Genomic DNA, 19,820 nt, shown 5'->3' with positions numbered 1-19,820 from the left:
TGATTTACGTGCACCAATTGCTCTTCAACTCATGAGATGAAGCTCGAGCATGGGACTTCAATCATGAAGGACAGGACCTAAATCCAGCCCGTTAGGAGCACCGATCCATCTAACCGACCCCTTCGTTGCATCAAGATATAGACGTACATTGTATCATTGACCAACATCCTGCTCGTTTTGTCGTCATGGATACGTTGTCCTAGGTGGGGAGAAGTTTGATACAGGAGGTATAGGCATGGCCTGACATTGTGGATAAAACTCACACTGGATGACTTCCTTCTTGACGTGAGCAATGACAGGAAAATCCTGTCGACGTTTTCGTTGTCTTCATTCCATTCGGGAAGTTCCAATTCCTGTAGCACACTGGTGATCCTGGGTTGACACGATATATGCATACTATGTAACTCTCCCGCCCACACACGATTCCAGAGCTCCATTTCAAATCCGTTGGGGGATCGCTGAAACCTGGAGAGTCGCATCTCATAGCCTGTAAAATTGAACAAGACATGACATGGCAGTGCAACTCTCTACACAAGTCATCTAGCAAGGTCACACGAAGAAGGTCGATCCGTTACAAAGTACCCATCCCTTGTGCGATTATGTTAGGATCGACTATGGGAGGGGCCGTCCTCTGCCCTTCGAGAACATTACTGCTTTCGGAGGGTCTCTAAAAGGTAGCCGAAGTTATGCCGGACTGCCAGAAAAATATTTCTACGCTGCCAAATTGATGCCTCAATCGGTCAATTATCATTCCCCAAACGACCATGGTTCGCTCAAGAGACGAGGATGAGTTCGTCTTGACACTCTCTGACAATGATGACGAAGGCTCTATCGAGTCCGACTCTGACGCTGCAGCCCCCAGCCTGAAACGCAAGCGAAACGAAGCCAAAAATGGTAGCAAGGCAAAGAGGCAGAAAACACAAGGGAAGACGCAACAACCAGTCGCATCATCTCCACCAGAGTCGGAGAGTGAAGATGATCAAGGTGTTGATGATGGCGCTATAGACTCCGAGTTCGAGTTCGACATTGCCGCCAATCCTGTTCTAGAAGACCTCGAGGAATTCGACGGCTGGGGCGAAGGCAGTAAAGTCAATGGTCGAAGAAGCCAGAAGGCAGTTGACATCGACGAGCTGATTGCACGTCGGGCTGCAAAGAAGCAACAGAGATCTAAAATTGATGCCGCCCTAGATGTAGAGGACACAAGCGAGGAAGCCGACGAGGAGGATGAAGATGAAGACGAAGATGACATACAAATTCCAGATTTTGAGGATGATGAGCTAGTGGCGGACGACGCATTTGGCGCCGGCGCAGCCTCTGAAGATGATGAGCAAGACTCGGGCGCTGCCGGTGAGTCTGACGATGACCCATCTGACAGCGAATCTGTCGCCTCGCCTGTCGCTCACCCAGACGACATGCCCTCCGACGATGAAGGCTCAGACGCCGAGTCGCAGGCTTCGGCAGATGCAGAAGAACAAGCGAAGAGAGCAGCCTTCTTTGCTCCGGAAGAGAAGGTGAAACAAGCAGACCTCAAAACCGTGTCTTCTTTCCAACAATTTTCCCTGTCTCGACCCATTCTACGAGGATTGGCTTCCTTGTCCTTCACAGCACCAACGCCCATTCAGACCCGTGCGGTGCCTGTAGCCCTTCAAGGTCTCGACGTCGTCGGTTCAGCCGTCACCGGATCCGGCAAAACAGCAGCGTTCCTGCTTCCCATCCTAGAACGACTACTCTACCGCCCCCGAAAGGTCCCCACGACCCGCGTCGCCATCCTCATGCCCACACGTGAACTGGCGGTACAGTGCTACAACGTCGCAACAGCACTCGCCCGCTTTACAGACATCACTTTCGCACAAGTTGTCGGTGGTTTCTCGCTTCGCGAACAAGAAAACATTTTGAAGAAACGACCCGACGTGGTCATTGCCACCCCTGGTCGTTTCATCGATCACATGCGCAACTCGGCGAGTTTCACTGTGGAAAACATCGAGATTCTCGTGCTCGACGAAGCAGACCGTATGCTCGAAACTGGGTTCGAAGACGAACTGAATGAGATTCTCAAGACCATCCCCAAGTCACGGCAGACCATGCTCTTCTCCGCAACCATGACAGACAGTGTCGACAAGCTTGTGCGCGTTGGCATGAACAGACCGGTCCGACTGTCTGTGGATGCCAAGAAGAGCACGACCGCCGGACTCACACAGGAATTTGTGCGACTGAGACCCGGCCGTGAGAACATGCGTCTCGCCACGTTGTGCCTGCTGTGCAAGAATGTGTTCACAGAGCGGGTGATCGTCTTCTTCAGGCAGAAGAAAGAGGCACATCGAGTCCGAATCATATTCGGCCTCCTTGGTATAAAGGCCGGCGAACTACACGGCAGCATGACCCAGGACCAACGTATCGGCGCGGTCAACGCATTCCGTGAAGGCCGGACGACGCACCTTCTCGCCACCGATCTGGCGAGTAGAGGTCTGGATATCAAAAATGTTATGACCGTGGTCAACTATGAAGCGCCTCAGACCCACGAGATCTACGTGCACAGAGTAGGTCGTACAGCCCGTGCAGGACGATCTGGTCGGTCGTGTACAATCGCCGCAGAGCCCGATAGGAAAGTCGTCAAAGCTGCTGTAAAGAGCGCGAGAGAACAAGGCGCGAAGGTGGTCTCGAGAACCATGGACGTGAAGGAGGTCGACGCGATGCACGGCCAAATTGAGGAAATGGAAAAGGACATTGAAGACATTCTACGCGAGGAAAAGGAGGAGAAGCAGCTCGCCCAGACTGAAGCAGAGATCACGAGGGGCGAGAATCGAATCAAACACGAGGCCGAGATCATGGCCCGACCCAAGAGAACGTGGTTCGAGAGCGAGAAAGACAAACTTGACGCCAAGAAGAGAGGGTTGCTGGAGTTGAACGGGCCCAACGGGGTGGTCAAGGTCAAGACGGAGCGAAAGAAGCTGAGCAACAAGGACAAGAAGAAGCTGGATCTGCACAAAGAAAGGGTTGATGGAAAGATGTGGAAGAAAGGCAAGGGCAGTGAAGAGGCGGCCATCAGGGAGAGGAGAGAGCGCAAGAAGAAAAACAAGGGAACTGGTGGCGGTAGTAAGACGGCAACTGGAAAGACGAAGAACAAGAACAAGAACCTGAAGCGAAGGAGGTAGAATAAAAAAGCATCCCACAGAAAGTGCAAGATGACTTTTGGGGGCTTTTCAGGAGCCATCACTTTTTGTATGGAGTCGTACATTGGTCTATGCTTCCTTCTGGCCCGCAGGCTTGAGTTTCCCTTGCTTGATAAGATCGTCCACTTTGGGCGGCAGAACAAGGGCGCTTCTGTCATTTCTTATGTAAAAATCGGCCACGACTTGCGCGGTCCGGGCGGGTTGATCTTCTTGAACGAAGTGACCACTGTCCGGAAAAACCTGTAGCTGGTATTTGCCTGTGCAACTATGTCAGTACAACCAACGTGGTAGGAAAGGGGCTCTCGCAGACGAAATGCTGACCTTGCATTTGTCCAATCATCAACTCCTTGTCGAGTCTATCGGTGCCGGCAAGCAGTAGGAGCTTTCCACCTCGCGATTCGAGGAACTTCTTTGACAGACCGACGAACCAGTCTTCCCAGAAGGGTTTCGTGGCTCCTAGATCCGTCCGCCAGAACCACAGGTCTTTAGATTTGGCCTCGACGAGTAGCGAGGGTACTGACACACGTGCGGACGTCGTGTTCCGTATGGTCCGTGATTTGAGGTGCCAGTCTATGCCGGACGCGAGTGAAGGAAACGATCTCGGCCGCGTGGAGAGATATGTGTCCATGCTCGACAGCGCATCCATGGCAGAACCTTCGACGACGTCGAGGACGGCGTACGCCAGCAGGGCATTGCCGAGGAGGCGTTCGTGGGCGACTTCTGTGACTACAGCCCCGCCCAGAGAGTGTCCGATAAGGACGACATCAGGTAGTGCCGGCCACTTTGACAGCGTTTTCACGGCGTTGACGACAAAGGATACATCCTCGGCAAGCGTGGTCAGACTCAGATCCTGAGTCGGCGGTGGCCCGCCAGACGAAGTGGTCGTTGTTGTCAGACCATGGCCTCGGGCATCGAGAGAGAGGACGCCGGCACTCGGGAGGAGTTTGAGGAGTTCATTCGTGAAAGCGGCAAATGACAGGCCGGATGAACCAGCGCCATGGTGTGTGACTATGAGAGGGCCAGTGGACGTCGGAGGCGTGAAATAGACATGATGGTTGATGGTCTCCGAGGGTGTCTTGTGTTCAAACGATAATGATTGGGAGAAGAAGTCTTCCCATGGCAGGGCTGTTGATCGGGATCTTGCGGACCTGGAAAGGAAGGATCCGAGTCAGTAACACAGAAGGGAAGGAAAACGAATAATGGATCAGTCCAATTTACCCTCTTGGTCTTTCGAATAGTTTTCGACTGGGAGACGGGACTATGGTTCCCGTAGAGGATGTTGACGAAGCCGACGACGACGAATCGTTTGGAGACTCTGGAGGATGGAGGGGCAACTCCTCTTGCTCTTCATCACGTTCGTCGAATATGGGAGGAGGGGCTTCAGGTGGTAAACGAGATAGATGGGCGCGGGCAAATGCACGCTGAAGATCACTCATAATGGCAGATCAGTCCCTCTTGGTAGGAGGGAACAGAGACAGGGAGGGACAAGGCTGAGGAAAAAAACTGTGTACTCGTACGGAATACGAGCACGAGTGAGTAAGAGTATCCAATCCACAAATTACTCTGGGTGGCTCGAATGACCACCCACATGGGGGATTCGAGGCGATGCGAGGGGGTGGCGGGTGTCTGGTGGTGGGTGAAGCAGTGAAGGTGTCCAACAGGCGACAGGGATACGTCGTGATTCGTGATTGAAACTCATATGGATTGTACGAGTTATAACGAATACCGAGTAGTCAGAAGACAATCCCTAGCGATAGGCGACGCTGAGCGGGTGATCTTTGGTGGCAATAGCAGTGGGACGAGACCAACTCTTTTACCTGGACACCCCCTGCTCACCACGACTTAATATACGCGCACACACCTCGAATCACTCCTCACCACTTTGTGCTGGACAGAATCTAGATCGACGCAACAATGGCCGATTAACATACTTGTAGCGCGGCCGCCGACCACGAGTGCTCAACGATCATTATTGTTGCAGGATGAATCTACCCGAGTATGTGCATGGTGGGTGAACCAGCGCTTAATATTCCCCTCGTTTGGCCTGATGCAGTTGCCCATAATTCGATAATGACGTCGTGAGAAATACTTTCATACTCGAATAAGCCACCTGCGGCGGACCAGCTTCCCGTCTCTCTTCGTCCCCAGGACATCTTTTCGTGATCGCTCAACAATTGTTTCCTGAGGAAGTTGTACATACATTCGAAACAGCTCGCAGTTAGACCTCAAACGTCGACCTGTCCCTTCCGAAGGGCGTCGTATTGCCCGTCGTATCCCGTATACTTCCTACCTACCCTTTAGCCACTTCCTCCGCATACTGTACCTGTCGAGAGCCCAGTCCCTCCCAGATAGCCTGTCATGGTGTCGCTCTGGGGCAGCAAGAAGAATGGCGAACAGCCACAGTCCGACGATGAAGAGCAAGAGCAAGAGCAAGAGCAGAGAGCCACATCTTCACATAGCCAACCTAGCAGGCCCTCAGAAGACGCCAATGAACGAACGAGGCTGTTGCCTCGTCACGAGCATGGCGTTGGTTACCTGAGTCCCGACGATCCTGCAGTAAGGGCTGTTGTCTCAATCCCCAGTGCCAGCTGACCGATTTTTAGGTATCTCCGTACAATCTATGGAGCGTTCGAGCATTGAGATGGTTCGAAGTCCTCTTCTTGATCGTAACCTGCCTATGGTGGGTGCTGCTTTTCATCTCGATCTTCATCAGCCCCCCAGGCATGCACTCAAGAGGGTCGGGATTCTTCGATGTCGCCTACACCACTCTTACCATCGGCAACATCTTGACGGCCCTACTGTTCTTTGCGACACCATCCACAGCCATGAGCATCCTCCAGATGGCAATCTCCGTTCTCTTGCTGATTGATATGATTATCATCCTAGCGGTGCCCCAGATAAGAGTCGAAGAAGGCTGGATCGGCGTTGCGTCGGTCGTCTGGGCTGCTCTAATCGGAGCGTACAACGTCATCACCAACAGAACTGTGAAATGGGGAAAGGCTGAAGAGGAAGAACGTCTCACTGGTCGCCAGGAAACCCGACGCTCGCTGCGAGAATGGTGTGCTGTATTCACAGCCACTTTCATCATGGTAATTTTTGTCATCATCGCGGTACTTCTGACCGCGACCTTGGTCCTGCGATCACGAGACGCCACGCTGCAATCCCCTGGAAAGCGCTATCTTGTGGATGGAGACAAGTATGCGGTGCATTTTGCCTGTGTCGGTAACCAAACCTATGACAAGGATGGAAGCCCTAACCCTACCGTCCTTTTGGAAGGAGGCTATATGCCTGTCGAGTACTCCTTTGAGGAATGGGTCTATGATGCCTACGTCAATGGTACAATTGGCCGTTATTGCTATTGGGATCGACCCGGGTTAGCGTGGTCAGACAATGCTCCATCGCCTCACTCAGCTGGAATGTCTGCTGATGCCATCTCGGAAGCATTGGCAGTCGCGGGAGAAGAAGGCCCATGGATCCTTGTCTCGGCTGGAATTGGCAGTATATACAGTCGCGTTTTTTCAGCGAGGCATCCCCGGGACATCAAAGGGATGATGTTCATCGATGGTCTCCACGAGGATCTTCTGTACAAGATTGCCAGTCCGGGACGTGGCTTTGTCCTTTGGGGACGTGGCATCATCTCACCTCTTGGTCTAGACAGACTTGCTGGCGCCTTGTTCAAAGGCCGCCTGAAAGAAGATCGCGTGTTCGGCAGATCGTCTTATCAAGGGGGCAAGTTCATCAAAAACAAACTGCAAGAAAATTTGGTGGCGGAGTCTTTCACCAAAAACGAGGTTCTAGGGGCTCGGAACATTCAGGATCCAAACGTTGCGTTGGTGGTTGTTACATCCGGAGTTCATCTCAAACGCGATAAGGACTGGGAGCGGAAGCAGCAAGACCTCACCACAGTTACAGAGAAGCTGATAGCCTGGGACATCGTGAACGGAGCTCCCGTGGAGGAGGTATGGAGGTCGGCGGAGGGTAGGCAGATTTTGGAGAAACGGCTTGGTCAGTTGTACAAGGGCACCTAGGCCTGCAAGGATGTCTGATTGTAATCAATTCTTCAACATGGGAAGGCGTTCACGGAACCGAGCATACAGTTTGTCTACACGGGCCTTCAGCAACAACATTTGTACATTTCATGATAATAACAATTCACGTGAGTGAGGTGAGCGAAAGGTTACTGCACTGCAAGGCTGTGTTGTCGGGTGAGGCTGAGGCAAACTCCGTGCCTGGGTACCTGACCTTTGGGTATCGTAAGATCAGTCACAGTGGCCAAGTGACGCAATAAGCAAGTGCCTGCGCCGGGACGAAATGCTGTTCATTGTACACCAGATACTCCGTACACGCACCCAACATCAAACATGACTCCCTTCCTGCTTGCTACTTGTTCTGTAGACAACTAGTGGCTTCGGTTCGATTCTCTTGAAAGCACAACCATACACGATTCCTCTTTCTCCCTATTCTCAATTGCCCTGCTCCCCGAGACTCCCCAGGATCGTTACTTCGCCTCAACGATTCCTGGCTTTCACGACTTCCTTGAACTGCAGCTCTGAACCTCTTGCGATATGTTGTTGCGATTCGAATCAAAATGGGGCCAATTTCGATTGACCGTGGACCCAACCGACCGTTTTTCTTCATTAACGAGCCAGGTAGGTAATTGGTCCATGTGCTCTCGAAAGACCGCTTACAATATGGAAGATCCTTGGTCATCTGCCTCCAAATACCGACGCCACCACCATTGTCCTGAGTAATAAACCAGTCAGTTCGACACCAGATCCCGAGCGAGAGCGGCGCTTGGCCGATCTACCAGGCGTAGAATTGCAACAAGTTGGGCTCAAGTATGTTTCTCAAAGACGGTGCAAGTGTTGGATGTCTAACATGAACTACCAGGCACGGCGACAAGCTCTATATTGGATATCAAGAGTCTGAAAGTCTTGCCAACGGCCACGCCAACGGCGAAGTCGCCGCGACCACGCGACGGCTCAATGGTACCATAGCCCTTCCCGAACCCGACGAGCCCATAACCGCCCCCTCCGTCACATCGCCCACCCTCGTTCGAAACCCATGGGAAGTGGTGAAACAGTCCCCCCTCGATGATCGGTTAGACAAACGAGATGGAAAGATATCACGACCGAGAGATGCCAAAATGTGCCGGCACGGCCCCAAGGGCATGTGCGACTATTGCCAGCCGTTGGAGCCTTACGACAAGAAATACCTTGACGAGAGGAAAATCAAACATCTCTCTTTTCACAGTTACCTACGGAAAATCAACCTTGCCACGAACAAACCCGAATTGAAAAGCTCATACATGCCACCATTAACAGAACCATACTATAGAGTGAAAAAAGAATGCCCGTCGGGTCATCCTCCCTGGCCCGAGGGCATCTGTACGAAATGCCAGCCGAGTGCCATCACTTTGCAGCCACAAGAGTTCCGAATGGTGGATCATGTCGAATTCTCCTCGGCCGACATGGTAGATAGGCTGATCGATTTCTGGAGAAAGTCGGGTTGTCAGCGGCTGGGGTATCTGTATGGCCGATATGAGGAATACACCGAGGTACCGCTTGGTGTCAAGGCCATTGTCGAAGCGATTTACGAACCCCCTCAGATGTCCGAAGTTGATGGGCTGACATTGTCAGAGTGGCCGAACGAGAAGGAGGTTGATGAGGTTGCAAGAATGTGTGGCCTTGAACGGGTTGGTGTTATCTTCACCGATCTGATGACACCAGAAGATGGCGAAGGTCAAGCAGTCTGCAAGAGACACGTCGACTCGTATTTTCTGGCCTCACTTGAGATCGCGTTTGCGGCTCGCCTTCAAGCACAATACCCAATGCCTTCCAAATGGAGCGAGACTGGAAGATTCGGTTCCAAATTTGTAACCTGCGTTGTCACCGGCGATCAGGATGAGACCATAACTATCAATGCTTACCAGGCCTCGAACGCTGCCGTCGAAATGGTGCGGGCGGACATAGTCGAGCCTTCAGCAGACCCCTCTGTGATGCTGGTACAATCTGAAGACGACGAGGGGGGCGGATCCAAGTCAAGATATATTCCCGAAGTCTTCTATCGGCGCATCAACGAATATGGTGCAAATGTACAGGAGAACGCTAAACCCAGTTTCCCGGTGGAATATCTGCTGGTGTCGATCACGGCAGGTATGCCCATCCAGCCTGTTCCATTATTCAAGAACAGTCGATTTCCGATCGAGAATCGAGAAGCGGTCGCCGAAGGACAAGATCCCCGAGACGTCGCTAAGCAGCTTCGGTCATCGCAATCTGTGGACGCCGTGTCCGATTTCCATCTTCTGTGCTTCATCCATGGCATGGAAGTATTTAGCAAGGTAAGTTGATAATGCCACGTCGACTTGGTCGCGCCTAACGATGTGCAGGATGAAGAACGGTTACTTTGTAAGGTTGCAACGAAGCGTGACCAGATTGATGCGATTCATTTGACAGACTCGTCTGGATGGGGAACCTTGATGGCGATTCTCGAGACATATGGTGAGCGGCCCTTGAAGCGTCCATGGATATTGGAACCGCAAGAGGACGATGGCGATGCTAGCAGCCCATCAGAAACTCTGGCTAAGCGATTCAAACAGGCGGCTAGCCTCGAGCGCTAGGTGTCGAAACCCTTCCGGAGTGCCCGAACGACATTGGAACTGCACAACAAGGAACCCATGGCCACTTTTTGCGTTGTGGACGGAAGGTCCTTTTCCGCAACCCGTACGAGCACACTTGCAATGGAGTGAGGGATGATAAAACAGGAATGGCAAGGTTCGTCGGAGGAAATGGCCACATGAGCACCAAGTGTGCAGAATCTGCGAACCCTTCATATCCCTGTCGAGTGGGGAAGTATGGCGACTTTTTGGGCAGATGATGCCAGCGTGAAGACTATTATGGGCGGCTGCACGGTCATCAAATCGCACCAGGAGAATCGTGGCTGGACGTGATCAGCATTGCCAACAGGCATTGATCGACAGAGGCGAATGGTTTGGTGAGGTGATGGAATGGCCATTCTCACAGTAGTTGAGTGCAAGCAAGGAAGCTATCGGGTCAAATGTCTGAGAATTACTCCATAGCAAAAATGGGTATCAGTGATCTCTGCGTGATGACCAGTGATATGCACAGTGCGTAAAATTCGTGATCTCGACGTTCTATGGCTGTCTGGACGCTCAGAAGTCATTATTTAGGTCCATGGGTAAGGTTGTGAGGCATCGGCCAAAGAGTCTTAAAAGACTAGGCGATCTGGGGGCGGGAAGTGGAAAGGCTTCTAGAAGGGGCGTGGAAGGGTCAGATCCCGCGCGCGGGCAGTGAAACAGAGCGATAGGCGTGGAGGGGATCTCGAGGTCCGACAGTGCCTTGTTGGGTCTGACGAAGCATGACCTGCATGAGGCATGGATCGTGCGAGTGCTCGGTGCTCTCTTTTGAATATATGGCCATAGGCTACTTGTTTCCATCCTTACTTGAATTACTGCAGCCTGACTGATCAAGGTACTGTAGACCGCAGTTGATGATGATGGCTGGCTGGATGGTGTGAAGAGCTGGGTATGACTCTCGCATTGAGTGGCTTACGGGGTACCCAGGCTCACTAGGCTTGTATACCCGGACCGTCATGCCTAAACTCAGATGAGTAGGCGTTGCCGCGCTGGCCCATCAGGAGCCAGGAAAGACCATCAGCGACCCCATCAGTGATGGCTCCGGGTACTTCTGCCGCCGATTATTGGGCACGCTCCGCATTTCTTTGCTTGTTCTTTGAGTCTTCGATAGAGGTTGTTCCACCAATTGTTGTCCCGACCTCCCACTCTCGCGGCCCCCCTCTCAGAGATCAACTGCTACTGTACTCCGTACTTACCTACCCAAGGTAGCAAGACCCTAGCTAAACTGACTCTGCAGGTAGGTAGGCAAACTAGGCCCATCTCTCTCTGATGCCCTCGCTCTCTTTGATTTCCTCCATCCACTTCGCCTGCTGTATGACCACATTTCCCACCTAGCTTGACTGTTACTGCGCTCGACGCAAATCATTCAACCTGTTGCTACATCTTACATTGTTCAATTCTTCTCATACCACCATCCTCCACTCCGCATTCTGCGCCAACCACCTCTTGCTCAATTGTCAGGTCCCTGTTCACTACTGTCCTGTTGTGTCTCGTCGACCTGCAGCTACATCACACCTTTCCCCCCCAGACGTCTGCGACCACCCGACGACTCGAAGACTTGACACCTGCCGCCGGGCCTTCTTCCTCCGCTCGCCTACAGAACTCGACATTGACCAGCGCTGCCTCATTCTCACCATCTCACACCCTGCCAGCCTGCGAGTGCTGCGAATGTTCAGTCTTTCCGCCAGTCGCATCACCGCATACTCTTCCCACTACCCAAACACACTTCTGTCGCTCCTTCGAGAACTCCCACCCACCCCCGCCTTGCGCGCAATGCTCTTTCCTTGACCAGCCTCGAATCCGAAACTTGCCACCACCATTGTCGTGTCGTTGTCTGACTGTCGACCATCACCCACTGCAAATTCCTCCTCGAGACTTCCCGTCAAACTGGTCGCGTCCGTCAAGCGCATTATGGGCTTATAAGGCCGCAAAACTACGGTTTCTTTTCTTTTCATAATTTACACGCCCGATCATCATGGACCCTGCTGCTTGCAAAGTCATATACATTGATGAGCGATTCAACACAGAGAGGTGGATCTCCAGAGATGGCTTGATGCCCAGTACGCCGCAGAGAGTGGGATCGGAAGTAGAATTCTCGGACCTTCCTTTGGACCTTCAGTCTAACGTCAATGCTTTTCTAACCGTCTTCAATCAAGGTGAGGGGGACCAAGATCAATAGTTGAACGCAATGCTGACCCAGACTCCCAGTATTTGTGTGTAGTTCCGGGAGAGCCTTTTCCTCGAAGCTCTCTGATCTCCACGACCAAGCCAAGTTCGATTGCACACCTATCCTTGCCTGTTTCGACGTTGGTTCCGAGTCCAAGCACGACTTCTTGAGATCCAAGTCCAGATTCTTCCCCTCGTCCGACTCCCCATTGCCGTCTCCGAGCCTCTTGAGGAAAGAAATCACCTTCTCGTCCGAGTCTGATGAGTCATACGGTCTTCAGCTTCTTTCCAGGATAGCGTCGGACTTGCAAGTAGAAGAGGGTGTCAAACTCATCATACCCGTGGCCATTGTGCAACCCAAACGGAGCGATTCTCACGACCAGGCATTCGAAGATGTTCGATCCAGTGAGGTTTCAAGAGCGCCTTATGGCCCGGAGTCTCAGCCGGTTGAGATCAAGGACAACTCCGACATCATCGACGCCCAAATCATGCTGCAGTGCCTAGATGCAGGCGCCCTCGATGTGGTCAAAAGTCCTCTGAACAAGGCAGGTATCATGGGACTGACCGTGCACGCATATCGGATTTACAAGCATGCAAAGAAAGAGCAAGCCGGCTTCATGGGCATGACCAGAAAATCTCGCAAACAGTCTTGGGTTGGTATGGAAGAGGAAAAACCTTACGCCTATCTTAGGGAAGCTATGGTGAAGAAACTCCTCAAAGGCATCTGCGATCCTCAGAATATCATTGAGGATTACCAATATCGCGACCTCTACGTCCGAGAAGTGCGGAAACCAGCCATTGCACAGGCTGTCGGTTCTTGGGGCTTTGATGGGCACGACTTCTCTGAAGACGAACTGGTCTATGCTGGTTATTTCATGCTCAACCATGCTCTGGAGAATCTTCAGTCAGTGGGCGAGTGGCGCATGAGCCAAGGTATGTTGTCAGCAGCCATACTGTGAGACTGACTAACTCATTTAATCAAGCCGAATTGCTTCATTTCATGCAGGGTTGTCGCATCGCATACAATTCTTTCGTTCTTTACCACAACTTCAGACATGCTGTCGACGTTCTCCAGTCGGTCTTCTATTTCCTCGTGCGGATTGGCCTCCTTCCTCCATACCCCGTTGGTGCTGAACCTTCGCCGTTTGCGGACAAGAGATCACCTATCGCGCGTCTGTTGGGGCCTTTCGAAGCTCTCACCATTCTCATCTCGGCAATTGGCCATGACGTGGGCCATCCAGGTGTCAACAATATGTTTCTGGTCAAGTTGAATGCGCCTCTTGCTCAGCTGTACAACGACCAATCTGTATTGGAAGCCTTCCACTGCGCTGCCTATTCTCAAATACTACGCCGTCACTGGCCGGCCGCATTTCAGGATAAAGACATGCGAAAACTTATGATTAGCACCATCTTGGCCACCGACATGGGCTTACATTCAGACTACATGCAGCAACTCGGCAATCTTCAAGAAAAGGTACATGAGACCAAAGTTACCGATGGATGGGCTCCTAAGGACATTGAGTGGGCGCGTACACTGGCCTGCGGCTTGCTAATCAAGTGTGCCGATATCAGCAATGTTGTAAGTGATGCTCGAAGATCGTGGTAACCCTAATTTCTGACATTCAAAGGCGCGTCCATGGGAAGTAGCAGAGAAGTGGACGGATCTCTTGCAGAAGGAGTTTGCTCATCAAGGAGAAATGGAACAAGCCGTCGGCATGGAAACCGCTCTCTTCGGTGGCCCTCCTGAACTGGGAAACATGTTGAAATTGGCTAATGGCCAAATTGGTTTCATGACAATATTCGCCCACCCTCTTTTCGCCAATGTTGCCGATGTCATTCCCGCCATGCGATTTGCGGCAGATGAGATACTCACTAACAAAGGTGTTTGGTTTACCCGAGCCGAGCATGAAAAGAAAATGCAGTTACTCCGAAGAACTACTGGCTTTGGTGATAACGGGGCTGTCAGCCCTCGGACGCAGAGCCCAGCTGGCCGGAAAACGCGCAATGAATTGCCCACTTCCCCATTGAAAGGACGAAACGATGTGCCAGAGAACCTGGGAACTGGTGCAGATGTCAAAAAAAGCGGAAGCATAACACCTCGAAGTACCTCCCGTCCATCATCGTTGGCGGCTGCTGCCGGAATCGCCATAGCAGCGAATGATTCAACAACCCGATCAACACCGACTGCTACTAGCCACACAGACCTACAGACACCTCCTGACCAGAGAAGTCCTGCTGCTGTTTTGACGAATGGCGATCACGGGCACCGTGGCCCCTATTCAACTGAAAACGAATCTGCCACCAGCACGCCCAGACAGAACGCCGTCACTAATGAACTGCCATCGGAATCTTTGCAAGCTCTTTCTGACACTCGGAGAGACCAAACTGTCTCTATGCGTGCCGGCAGTGAGGCTATCCCCGCCGAAGCTGTAGAAGTCGAAAAACAAGAGGCCTTGGATCAAGAACATGGGTCCGGATTCAAGTTCGCGACTTCGAGACAAGACGAGCCAGTGCGGACTTATGACCCAGATCGTCAATACTCGGCTACACATGCTAATGCCAGAGCGAGTGCGCCTGCCAAGGACGGTGAATCGAAGCAGCAGGCTCAAAATGCTTCCAAAGCCGCTTGCCCTTTTGCTCCTCCACGTGTGGGGACAGCTACTGCGCCAACGGGTATTAATGAACAAGCCATATCACCCACCACGCGTACAGTAGCATCGAGCGCCACCCCAAAGACCAACAATGAGCCGACTCACAACCACAATGGATTTCACGACGTGCGCAATCGAGCAGTCAGTGCGCCTATGCGGTCGACAAGTCCCGGGCTTAGACCGAGCTATAGCATGGGCAGCAATAGCGCCACAAGCCGAGAGAGCAGCAAGCTTGATATCCATGCCACGATCTTGAGCAATGGTGAACCCGATGAGGCTAGCGGACATAGAAAAAGCGGCTCTAGAACCATAGGTCGAAAGAGAAGCAAATTAAAGCTTGGTCTGGCTTTTTGGAAGAGGAAAGGTAGTGAGAAGAACTTCGCCGAAGGCAATCGGCCAGAGAGCCAGGGCAGCTGATAACACGGGGCTCAGGGATCCAAAATGGAGGGTGGAATCATGTTCGTGTTTCATTGCAGCGTTATTGCATCATATTGGGATCCGTTTTACGGGAGGTTGTTCTCGATGTTCAGCTACGAGGGTCATCAAAACATGGAGTGGGCATCTGAAGTTAGGCAATCTCACTCAACGGAGGTGTTCGTTCAGCGAGATTAATATTGTTTGTCATGACGGATGATTACAGAAGGGTTATACCTACTTGTGAGGGCGACAGCAAGGGCGTTTCGTTTCGACAATGAGGCTTTGAGGGCGACGAGTGGCGCAGAAGGCTCGTTGATGGATGACTTGTACGTTTACGATGGATATGGTGTGATTTCCCGTACACCACGTTGGGAAGAGACACGAGGCCACGATGATTGGGAAGCATTCCAGCACTCGATGCAGGCTCAGATGAGTCGGGCAGACAATGAAAAACAGGGATTATGATCTATCGCTCAAGTGCATATACTTTGTATCGACTGGGCAATTTTGATCGGGGTTTTCTGCTTTATGGGTCGAGCACGCCAGTTTCTAATCTGCTATGTCTTTTCGAAAATACCAGTCCCTCGTTGGGAGAATGACACTCGCTCGCACAGAGATTCACTTCGCTACAGAAGCGCACGATTCGAGTCTGGTGAAAAATGTGGGTGCCGTTCAAGGGAGTATAGCCCGCCGTACAACCGAGACTTGCTGGCAGAAATTCTGTAGACTTGTAGGGCGCAGCATTCCACTTTATATGAAATGAAGGTTCATTGCTTTGCCCACCACAACTTCAACAATTCTCCGCATGAATGATACTTGGATATCTCTACGGCTGCTTTCAAGTCGGAGAAGTCAAGGCCTGGCCATTCAAAGGACTGTGAGTCGCTGTTGGACCTGCGAAACCCATGAATTCTCGGCTTTGAGTGTGTCGTCCAAATGGTCTACTATTTCACCTCGACGGCCGTTGAGCCTGCCGCCTTCATATATGTTGGCAAGGACAAAGTAGAAAGTTGGGCAGATGAGCTCACTTGATTGATGTGCTCCGGATCTAACGCACATACAGATGAGGATCTGATCAAGTTTGGCTGGGAAGAAGACGTCTGGTGAGACTTTTGTCCGGTCCCAACTTTGCAAGATGTGTTGACTTATGCTGTTAAAAAAATAACCAGGGTATGTTAGCCATGTCAGTGACAGACCCGGGACCCTTGCAATTAACGAGCCATTCAGTTTCACGTGGACAACTTGTCCAGTGCGCATGTCTATCTTCGGCTCAAGGCTGGCGACTCTTGGACGTCAATACCTCAGGAGCTGCTGGAAGATTGTGCCCAGTTGACCAAAGCCAACTCGATTGAAGGTCAGTCAACTTTGGAGAGCTTGCAAGTTGGGGTTTTGGTCGAAACAAACAATTGACGGGGTTGTTCAAGGCAACAAGAAGGACAACGTCACGGTCATTTACACGCCATGGTCCAATTTGCGGAAAGACGCATCAATGGCGACCGGGCAGGTGTCGTTCCACGATCCGAAAATGGTCAAAAAGGTCCACGTCCCAGTCCGCCAAAACGCCGTAGTCAACCGGCTGAACAAGACCCGAGTCGAAAAGTTTCCCGATCTGCGAGCTGAGAAGGACACGGACCAGAGAGAGAAGCGCAAAGTTGAGAGGATCGCTCGGGAGCAGCAAAAGGCCCGAGATCGTGAAGAGCGGAAGCAGCGTGAAGAGTTGCGGTGGCAGAAGGACCATGCTTACGACGATATGATGAGGGAGGAAAACATGGTGAGCAACGAGGATAGAGATGCGGGTTTCTATGAGGACGATTTCATGTAAAGAGACAAGCTTGGAGGGACAAGTCTACGCATCCTGAAGTACATTGAGTGGACTTGGCTTGACAAGGGATGAGGGTGGATGATGAGCCTCTATCTCAGCATAAGTCACAGAAGATTGGTTATTTTAATGACCCATCAATACCTCGATAATTCTCTTTGTGGAGACTTGAAGTGTCTTCTCAGCATGTGCGCTCTAATATCTGTAGACTACCACAACAGGGACGTACGGAGTAGAAGACTGATTGAAGCTCGACCTCTATGCCAGCAATGCAGAACAGAAAGCCACGTGGAAATTAATGTCTGGGGAAGAAGAGAAAAGGGACGGGAAAGGGATTCGATGCAAGTCGCTAGGGCTCATTAGGCTCGTCAGGGTCATTATTGGGCTGTACGGAGTATACCTGGGGGCTATCCATCCACTATGAAGGGCTTGTGAGGCTCTAAGGAGTCTTCGGTAAATACCACGTCCCTACAAGTAATAAGGAGTACGGAGTTCGAGTACTGTAAAGTTGGGTATAGAAGAAAGGACTCTATTACCTGGATACGGAGTACGAGCCCGAGTATCTCAGGCTTCTTCAGTTCTTGGTTTTCTTCATGCGGTGTACCGAGATAAACAAATCTGATTCATCGATCCTCCTCCCAACACTTTATTATTGACTGCGCCTCTCCTGCTTCCAGACTCCTCTCCCTGCTACGCCTTTACCTTCATCCATGACCTCAGGAGATTCTCCCATTTCGAAATCGTCACCTTCTCCCTGCGGTATCCTCATCTCCGTTACCTGATCTCAATCACTCACCACCGTCATCTTCACGGTCTGTGCACTCGTCTAGACGCTATTTTCCCGATACATCTCGATACCTTTATCACGAAGCCATCGACCTCTTGGACACCTTCGCCCTCTTGACACGACATCGGACACTTGAACTGGACCTCGTCGCAGCTTAGCCCACCTTCCATGGCTTCCACGGAAGCGCCACCTCGCGCCCATGGTAGGCCAACACCGCGAGCAGCACTTTCCGTGTCACAGCTAACTCTTCACAGACAGACATGGCCGCCGGCGACCTTTCGCAGCCTGGATGCGACGACTAGCAAACCTCAAGACGCCTCACGTCGATCCACACGATACCAATGGCAGCAGTGCACGCCGTTCGAATCTACCGACGGCCACCAAATCGAAGAAGGGCAACATTGCAAAGAACAACCCCTACCCTCTGTCGCGCGCCGAGCCTCAGCACAACGGCCACCTCTCCTTCTCCACGCCCCTGTCCTCTCAGCGCTCGCGACACAGTTCCATGTCCCAAAGCAAACACTCCGTGTCCATCTCCCACGACAGTCAATCAGGAAACAAGTCGAGAGCCCCCACGCTGGCCACACAGGCGGAGACTGCACTATCCGAACTTGCCCCCTCGGGTGCGGGAACGAGCGCAACGGCACCGCGCACAGAGGGTGGACGGGACAGCACATTCTCTTCCCCTGCCCCCTCTGTTCGAAGCATGGCCACCACGCTTACAACGGTCCAGTCGATAGCTGCGCCTACACACAATCATGGCACGCATAATCCCCTCAGTCACACCCCTTCCCACTACAGTGGTCAACCTGCCACCGCCGTCCCGGCACACCTCGCACCCCATGGCCATCCGATGACATACCAAACCGCAACGGCGAACAATGTCCTCACGGACGACGCGTCGATTTTGACCCTGGCAAGTTCCTCCAAACGCCGCCGTCGCAACTCGGTCGATACCAACGCCAGCATGAAGGCGCTCGCGCCAGCCAGCATGTTTGGCGGGTCACGCGAGAGTCTCCCCTTGTCCGTCCTGTCGGGCACGGTGATTCACCCCGGCGCAGACAACGTGTCATTACGTGAAGGCGGTGCCACGTATCCACGATCGACCTTGAACGCCGAGAGGGCGAGCCTGATCAGCGCCAGTGGTGCCACGGCCCCGGTACTGGCGAGCGAGAGAAACAGTTACATTGGTAGCAAATACGGCGATGCTGCCAGCGTGAGGAGTGGATTACTTGGAGGTGGAGGGCACGGGAGAAATGATAGTCTCAGCGGGAGCATCGGACAGGGCGGGTTAGGAAGAGACAAGGAGAAAGAAAGAGATCGAGAGAGCGGCATGGTCACGGCGCCCACGAGTCCTTTGATTGACGGGCCAGGTACGGGAAGCCAGTACATCAGCAGCGCCACCACGAATGCCATTCTAGGTGACGTCGGCGAGAAACTGGATGAGGAAGATCGATGATATGTTCTCATCCGTATCTGAGCGTTGATGAGGAGGTTGACGGCCGAGACTATGCATATGCTGGGGGACGGCAACGGGGCAACGATCAGGATGTGTCATGTGGATGAGATGGAACACGGTGACTTTTGTCGTGTAGAGATTGACTTTCTGCCTTGGCCTCTGCATTCTACTCGATCCGCTGTGTCCTGTCCACACACAGGAAGAGCTCTTGGTGCCAACACTGCGAGGATCCATGTCTGGCTGGACACAGCGAAGTCATGGGGCAACGGGTATGTCTCTATACGGCCAGGTCAACGCGCGGTGAACCAGGGTTTTCGGCGAGAGAGGGAAGAAAGGAGAGACCCCCCATCTCTCTCTTTAGGTATGTGTTTGCGTCGCGTCTTGCGACTCCTGCGGGAAAAGCTGCGCTACGCTTTTGTGTATGTATATGTGTATTTTTATGATACCCCTTATTTTTGTTTCCAGTCGCCGTTTTCCTTTTTTTTTTCTTTGCCTCGTCTTGTCTCGATATTCCTTCTTTTCTACTGCTTCTTTATATATATATATATATTTATATGTATAATATAAATTCACCCCGTGGGTTTAGAATGATTGTACTACGACTACTACTACTACTACTACTACTACTACTACTACTACTACTACTACTACTACTACTACTACTACTACTACTACTACTACTACTACTACTACTAC

General features: G+C 52.0%; 7 protein-coding genes across 7 annotated transcripts; 6 read left to right on the top strand and 1 right to left on the bottom strand.

Moving 5' to 3' along the window:
• The first annotated feature begins 598 nt into the window (after nt 1-598).
• Nucleotides 599-3,233, top strand: PV06_03003 (uncharacterized protein). The gene has a single exon (XM_016403754.1). It carries the CDS (start codon nt 765-767, stop codon nt 3,150-3,152), a length of 2,388 nt encoding a protein of 795 aa, XP_016264759.1. The 5' UTR covers nt 599-764; the 3' UTR covers nt 3,153-3,233.
• Nucleotides 3,155-4,951, bottom strand: PV06_03002 (uncharacterized protein). The gene is made up of 3 exons (XM_016403753.1): nt 4,389-4,951; nt 3,492-4,318; nt 3,155-3,427 (listed from the first exon to the last, which is right to left on the bottom strand). Exons 1-3 carry the CDS (start codon nt 4,604-4,606, stop codon nt 3,240-3,242), a joined length of 1,233 nt encoding a protein of 410 aa, XP_016264758.1. The 5' UTR covers nt 4,607-4,951; the 3' UTR covers nt 3,155-3,239.
• Nucleotides 4,952-5,528: 577 nt separating this feature from the next.
• On the top strand, nt 5,529-7,198 carry PV06_03001 (uncharacterized protein; the record flags this gene model as incomplete). Its single annotated transcript, XM_016403752.1, has 2 exons — nt 5,529-5,726; nt 5,774-7,198. The coding sequence occupies 2 exons, from the start codon at nt 5,529-5,531 to the stop codon at nt 7,196-7,198; spliced, it is 1,623 nt and encodes a 540-aa protein (XP_016264757.1).
• A 537-nt stretch (nt 7,199-7,735) lies between these two features.
• On the top strand, nt 7,736-9,789 carry PV06_03000 (uncharacterized protein; the record flags this gene model as incomplete). The annotated part of the gene is made up of 4 exons (XM_016403751.1): nt 7,736-7,819; nt 7,869-8,008; nt 8,061-9,510; nt 9,559-9,789. 4 exons carry the CDS (start codon nt 7,736-7,738, stop codon nt 9,787-9,789), a joined length of 1,905 nt encoding a protein of 634 aa, XP_016264756.1.
• A 1,439-nt stretch (nt 9,790-11,228) lies between these two features.
• Nucleotides 11,229-15,582, top strand: PV06_02999 (uncharacterized protein). Its single transcript, XM_016403750.1, has 4 exons — nt 11,229-11,981; nt 12,034-12,924; nt 12,975-13,570; nt 13,620-15,582. The coding sequence occupies exons 1-4, from the start codon at nt 11,801-11,803 to the stop codon at nt 15,057-15,059; spliced, it is 3,108 nt and encodes a 1,035-aa protein (XP_016264755.1). The 5' UTR covers nt 11,229-11,800; the 3' UTR covers nt 15,060-15,582.
• A 413-nt stretch (nt 15,583-15,995) lies between these two features.
• On the top strand, nt 15,996-16,881 carry PV06_02998 (uncharacterized protein; the record flags this gene model as incomplete). The annotated part of the gene is made up of 4 exons (XM_016403749.1): nt 15,996-16,068; nt 16,123-16,157; nt 16,287-16,413; nt 16,484-16,881. The coding sequence occupies 4 exons, from the start codon at nt 15,996-15,998 to the stop codon at nt 16,879-16,881; spliced, it is 633 nt and encodes a 210-aa protein (XP_016264754.1).
• A 610-nt stretch (nt 16,882-17,491) lies between these two features.
• On the top strand, nt 17,492-19,653 carry PV06_02997 (uncharacterized protein). Its single transcript, XM_016403748.1, has 2 exons — nt 17,492-17,867; nt 17,920-19,653. Exons 1-2 carry the CDS (start codon nt 17,834-17,836, stop codon nt 19,122-19,124), a joined length of 1,239 nt encoding a protein of 412 aa, XP_016264753.1. The 5' UTR covers nt 17,492-17,833; the 3' UTR covers nt 19,125-19,653.
• Nucleotides 19,654-19,820: the final 167 nt, after the last annotated feature.

The sequence above is a fragment of the Exophiala oligosperma genome (genome assembly GCF_000835515.1).
Source record: "Exophiala oligosperma strain CBS 72588 unplaced genomic scaffold supercont1.3, whole genome shotgun sequence".
Lineage (NCBI taxonomy): Eukaryota > Fungi > Ascomycota > Eurotiomycetes > Chaetothyriales > Herpotrichiellaceae > Exophiala > Exophiala oligosperma.
This window is presented reverse-complemented; position numbering and strand designations above follow the sequence as displayed.

What these genes read in the sequence shown, in the direction of transcription:
- PV06_03003 (XM_016403754.1), top strand. Translation starts at nt 765, where the DNA reads ATGGTTCGCTCAAGAGACGAGGATGAGTTCGTCTTGACACTCTCTGAC.
- PV06_02999 (XM_016403750.1), top strand. Translation starts at nt 11,801, where the DNA reads ATGGACCCTGCTGCTTGCAAAGTCATATACATTGATGAGCGATTCAAC. An exon ending in TCTAACCGTCTTCAATCAAG is followed by an intron (nt 11,982 to 12,033) that starts GTGAGGGGGACC and finishes CCAGACTCCCAG; the next exon opens with TATTTGTGTGTAGTTCCGGG. An exon ending in GTGCCGATATCAGCAATGTT is followed by an intron (nt 13,571 to 13,619) that starts GTAAGTGATGCT and finishes TGACATTCAAAG; the next exon opens with GCGCGTCCATGGGAAGTAGC.
- PV06_02997 (XM_016403748.1), top strand. Translation starts at nt 17,834, where the DNA reads ATGGCTTCCACGGAAGCGCCACCTCGCGCCCATG. An exon ending in AGCGCCACCTCGCGCCCATG is followed by an intron (nt 17,868 to 17,919) that starts GTAGGCCAACAC and finishes AACTCTTCACAG; the next exon opens with ACAGACATGGCCGCCGGCGA.
- PV06_03002 (XM_016403753.1), bottom strand. Translation starts at nt 4,606, where the DNA reads ATGAGTGATCTTCAGCGTGCATTTGCCCGCGCCCATCTATCTCGTTTA. An exon ending in CTATTCGAAAGACCAAGAGG is followed by an intron (nt 4,319 to 4,388) that starts GTAAATTGGACT and finishes CTTCCTTTCCAG; the next exon opens with GTCCGCAAGATCCCGATCAA. An exon ending in GATGATTGGACAAATGCAAG is followed by an intron (nt 3,428 to 3,491) that starts GTCAGCATTTCG and finishes ATAGTTGCACAG; the next exon opens with GCAAATACCAGCTACAGGTT.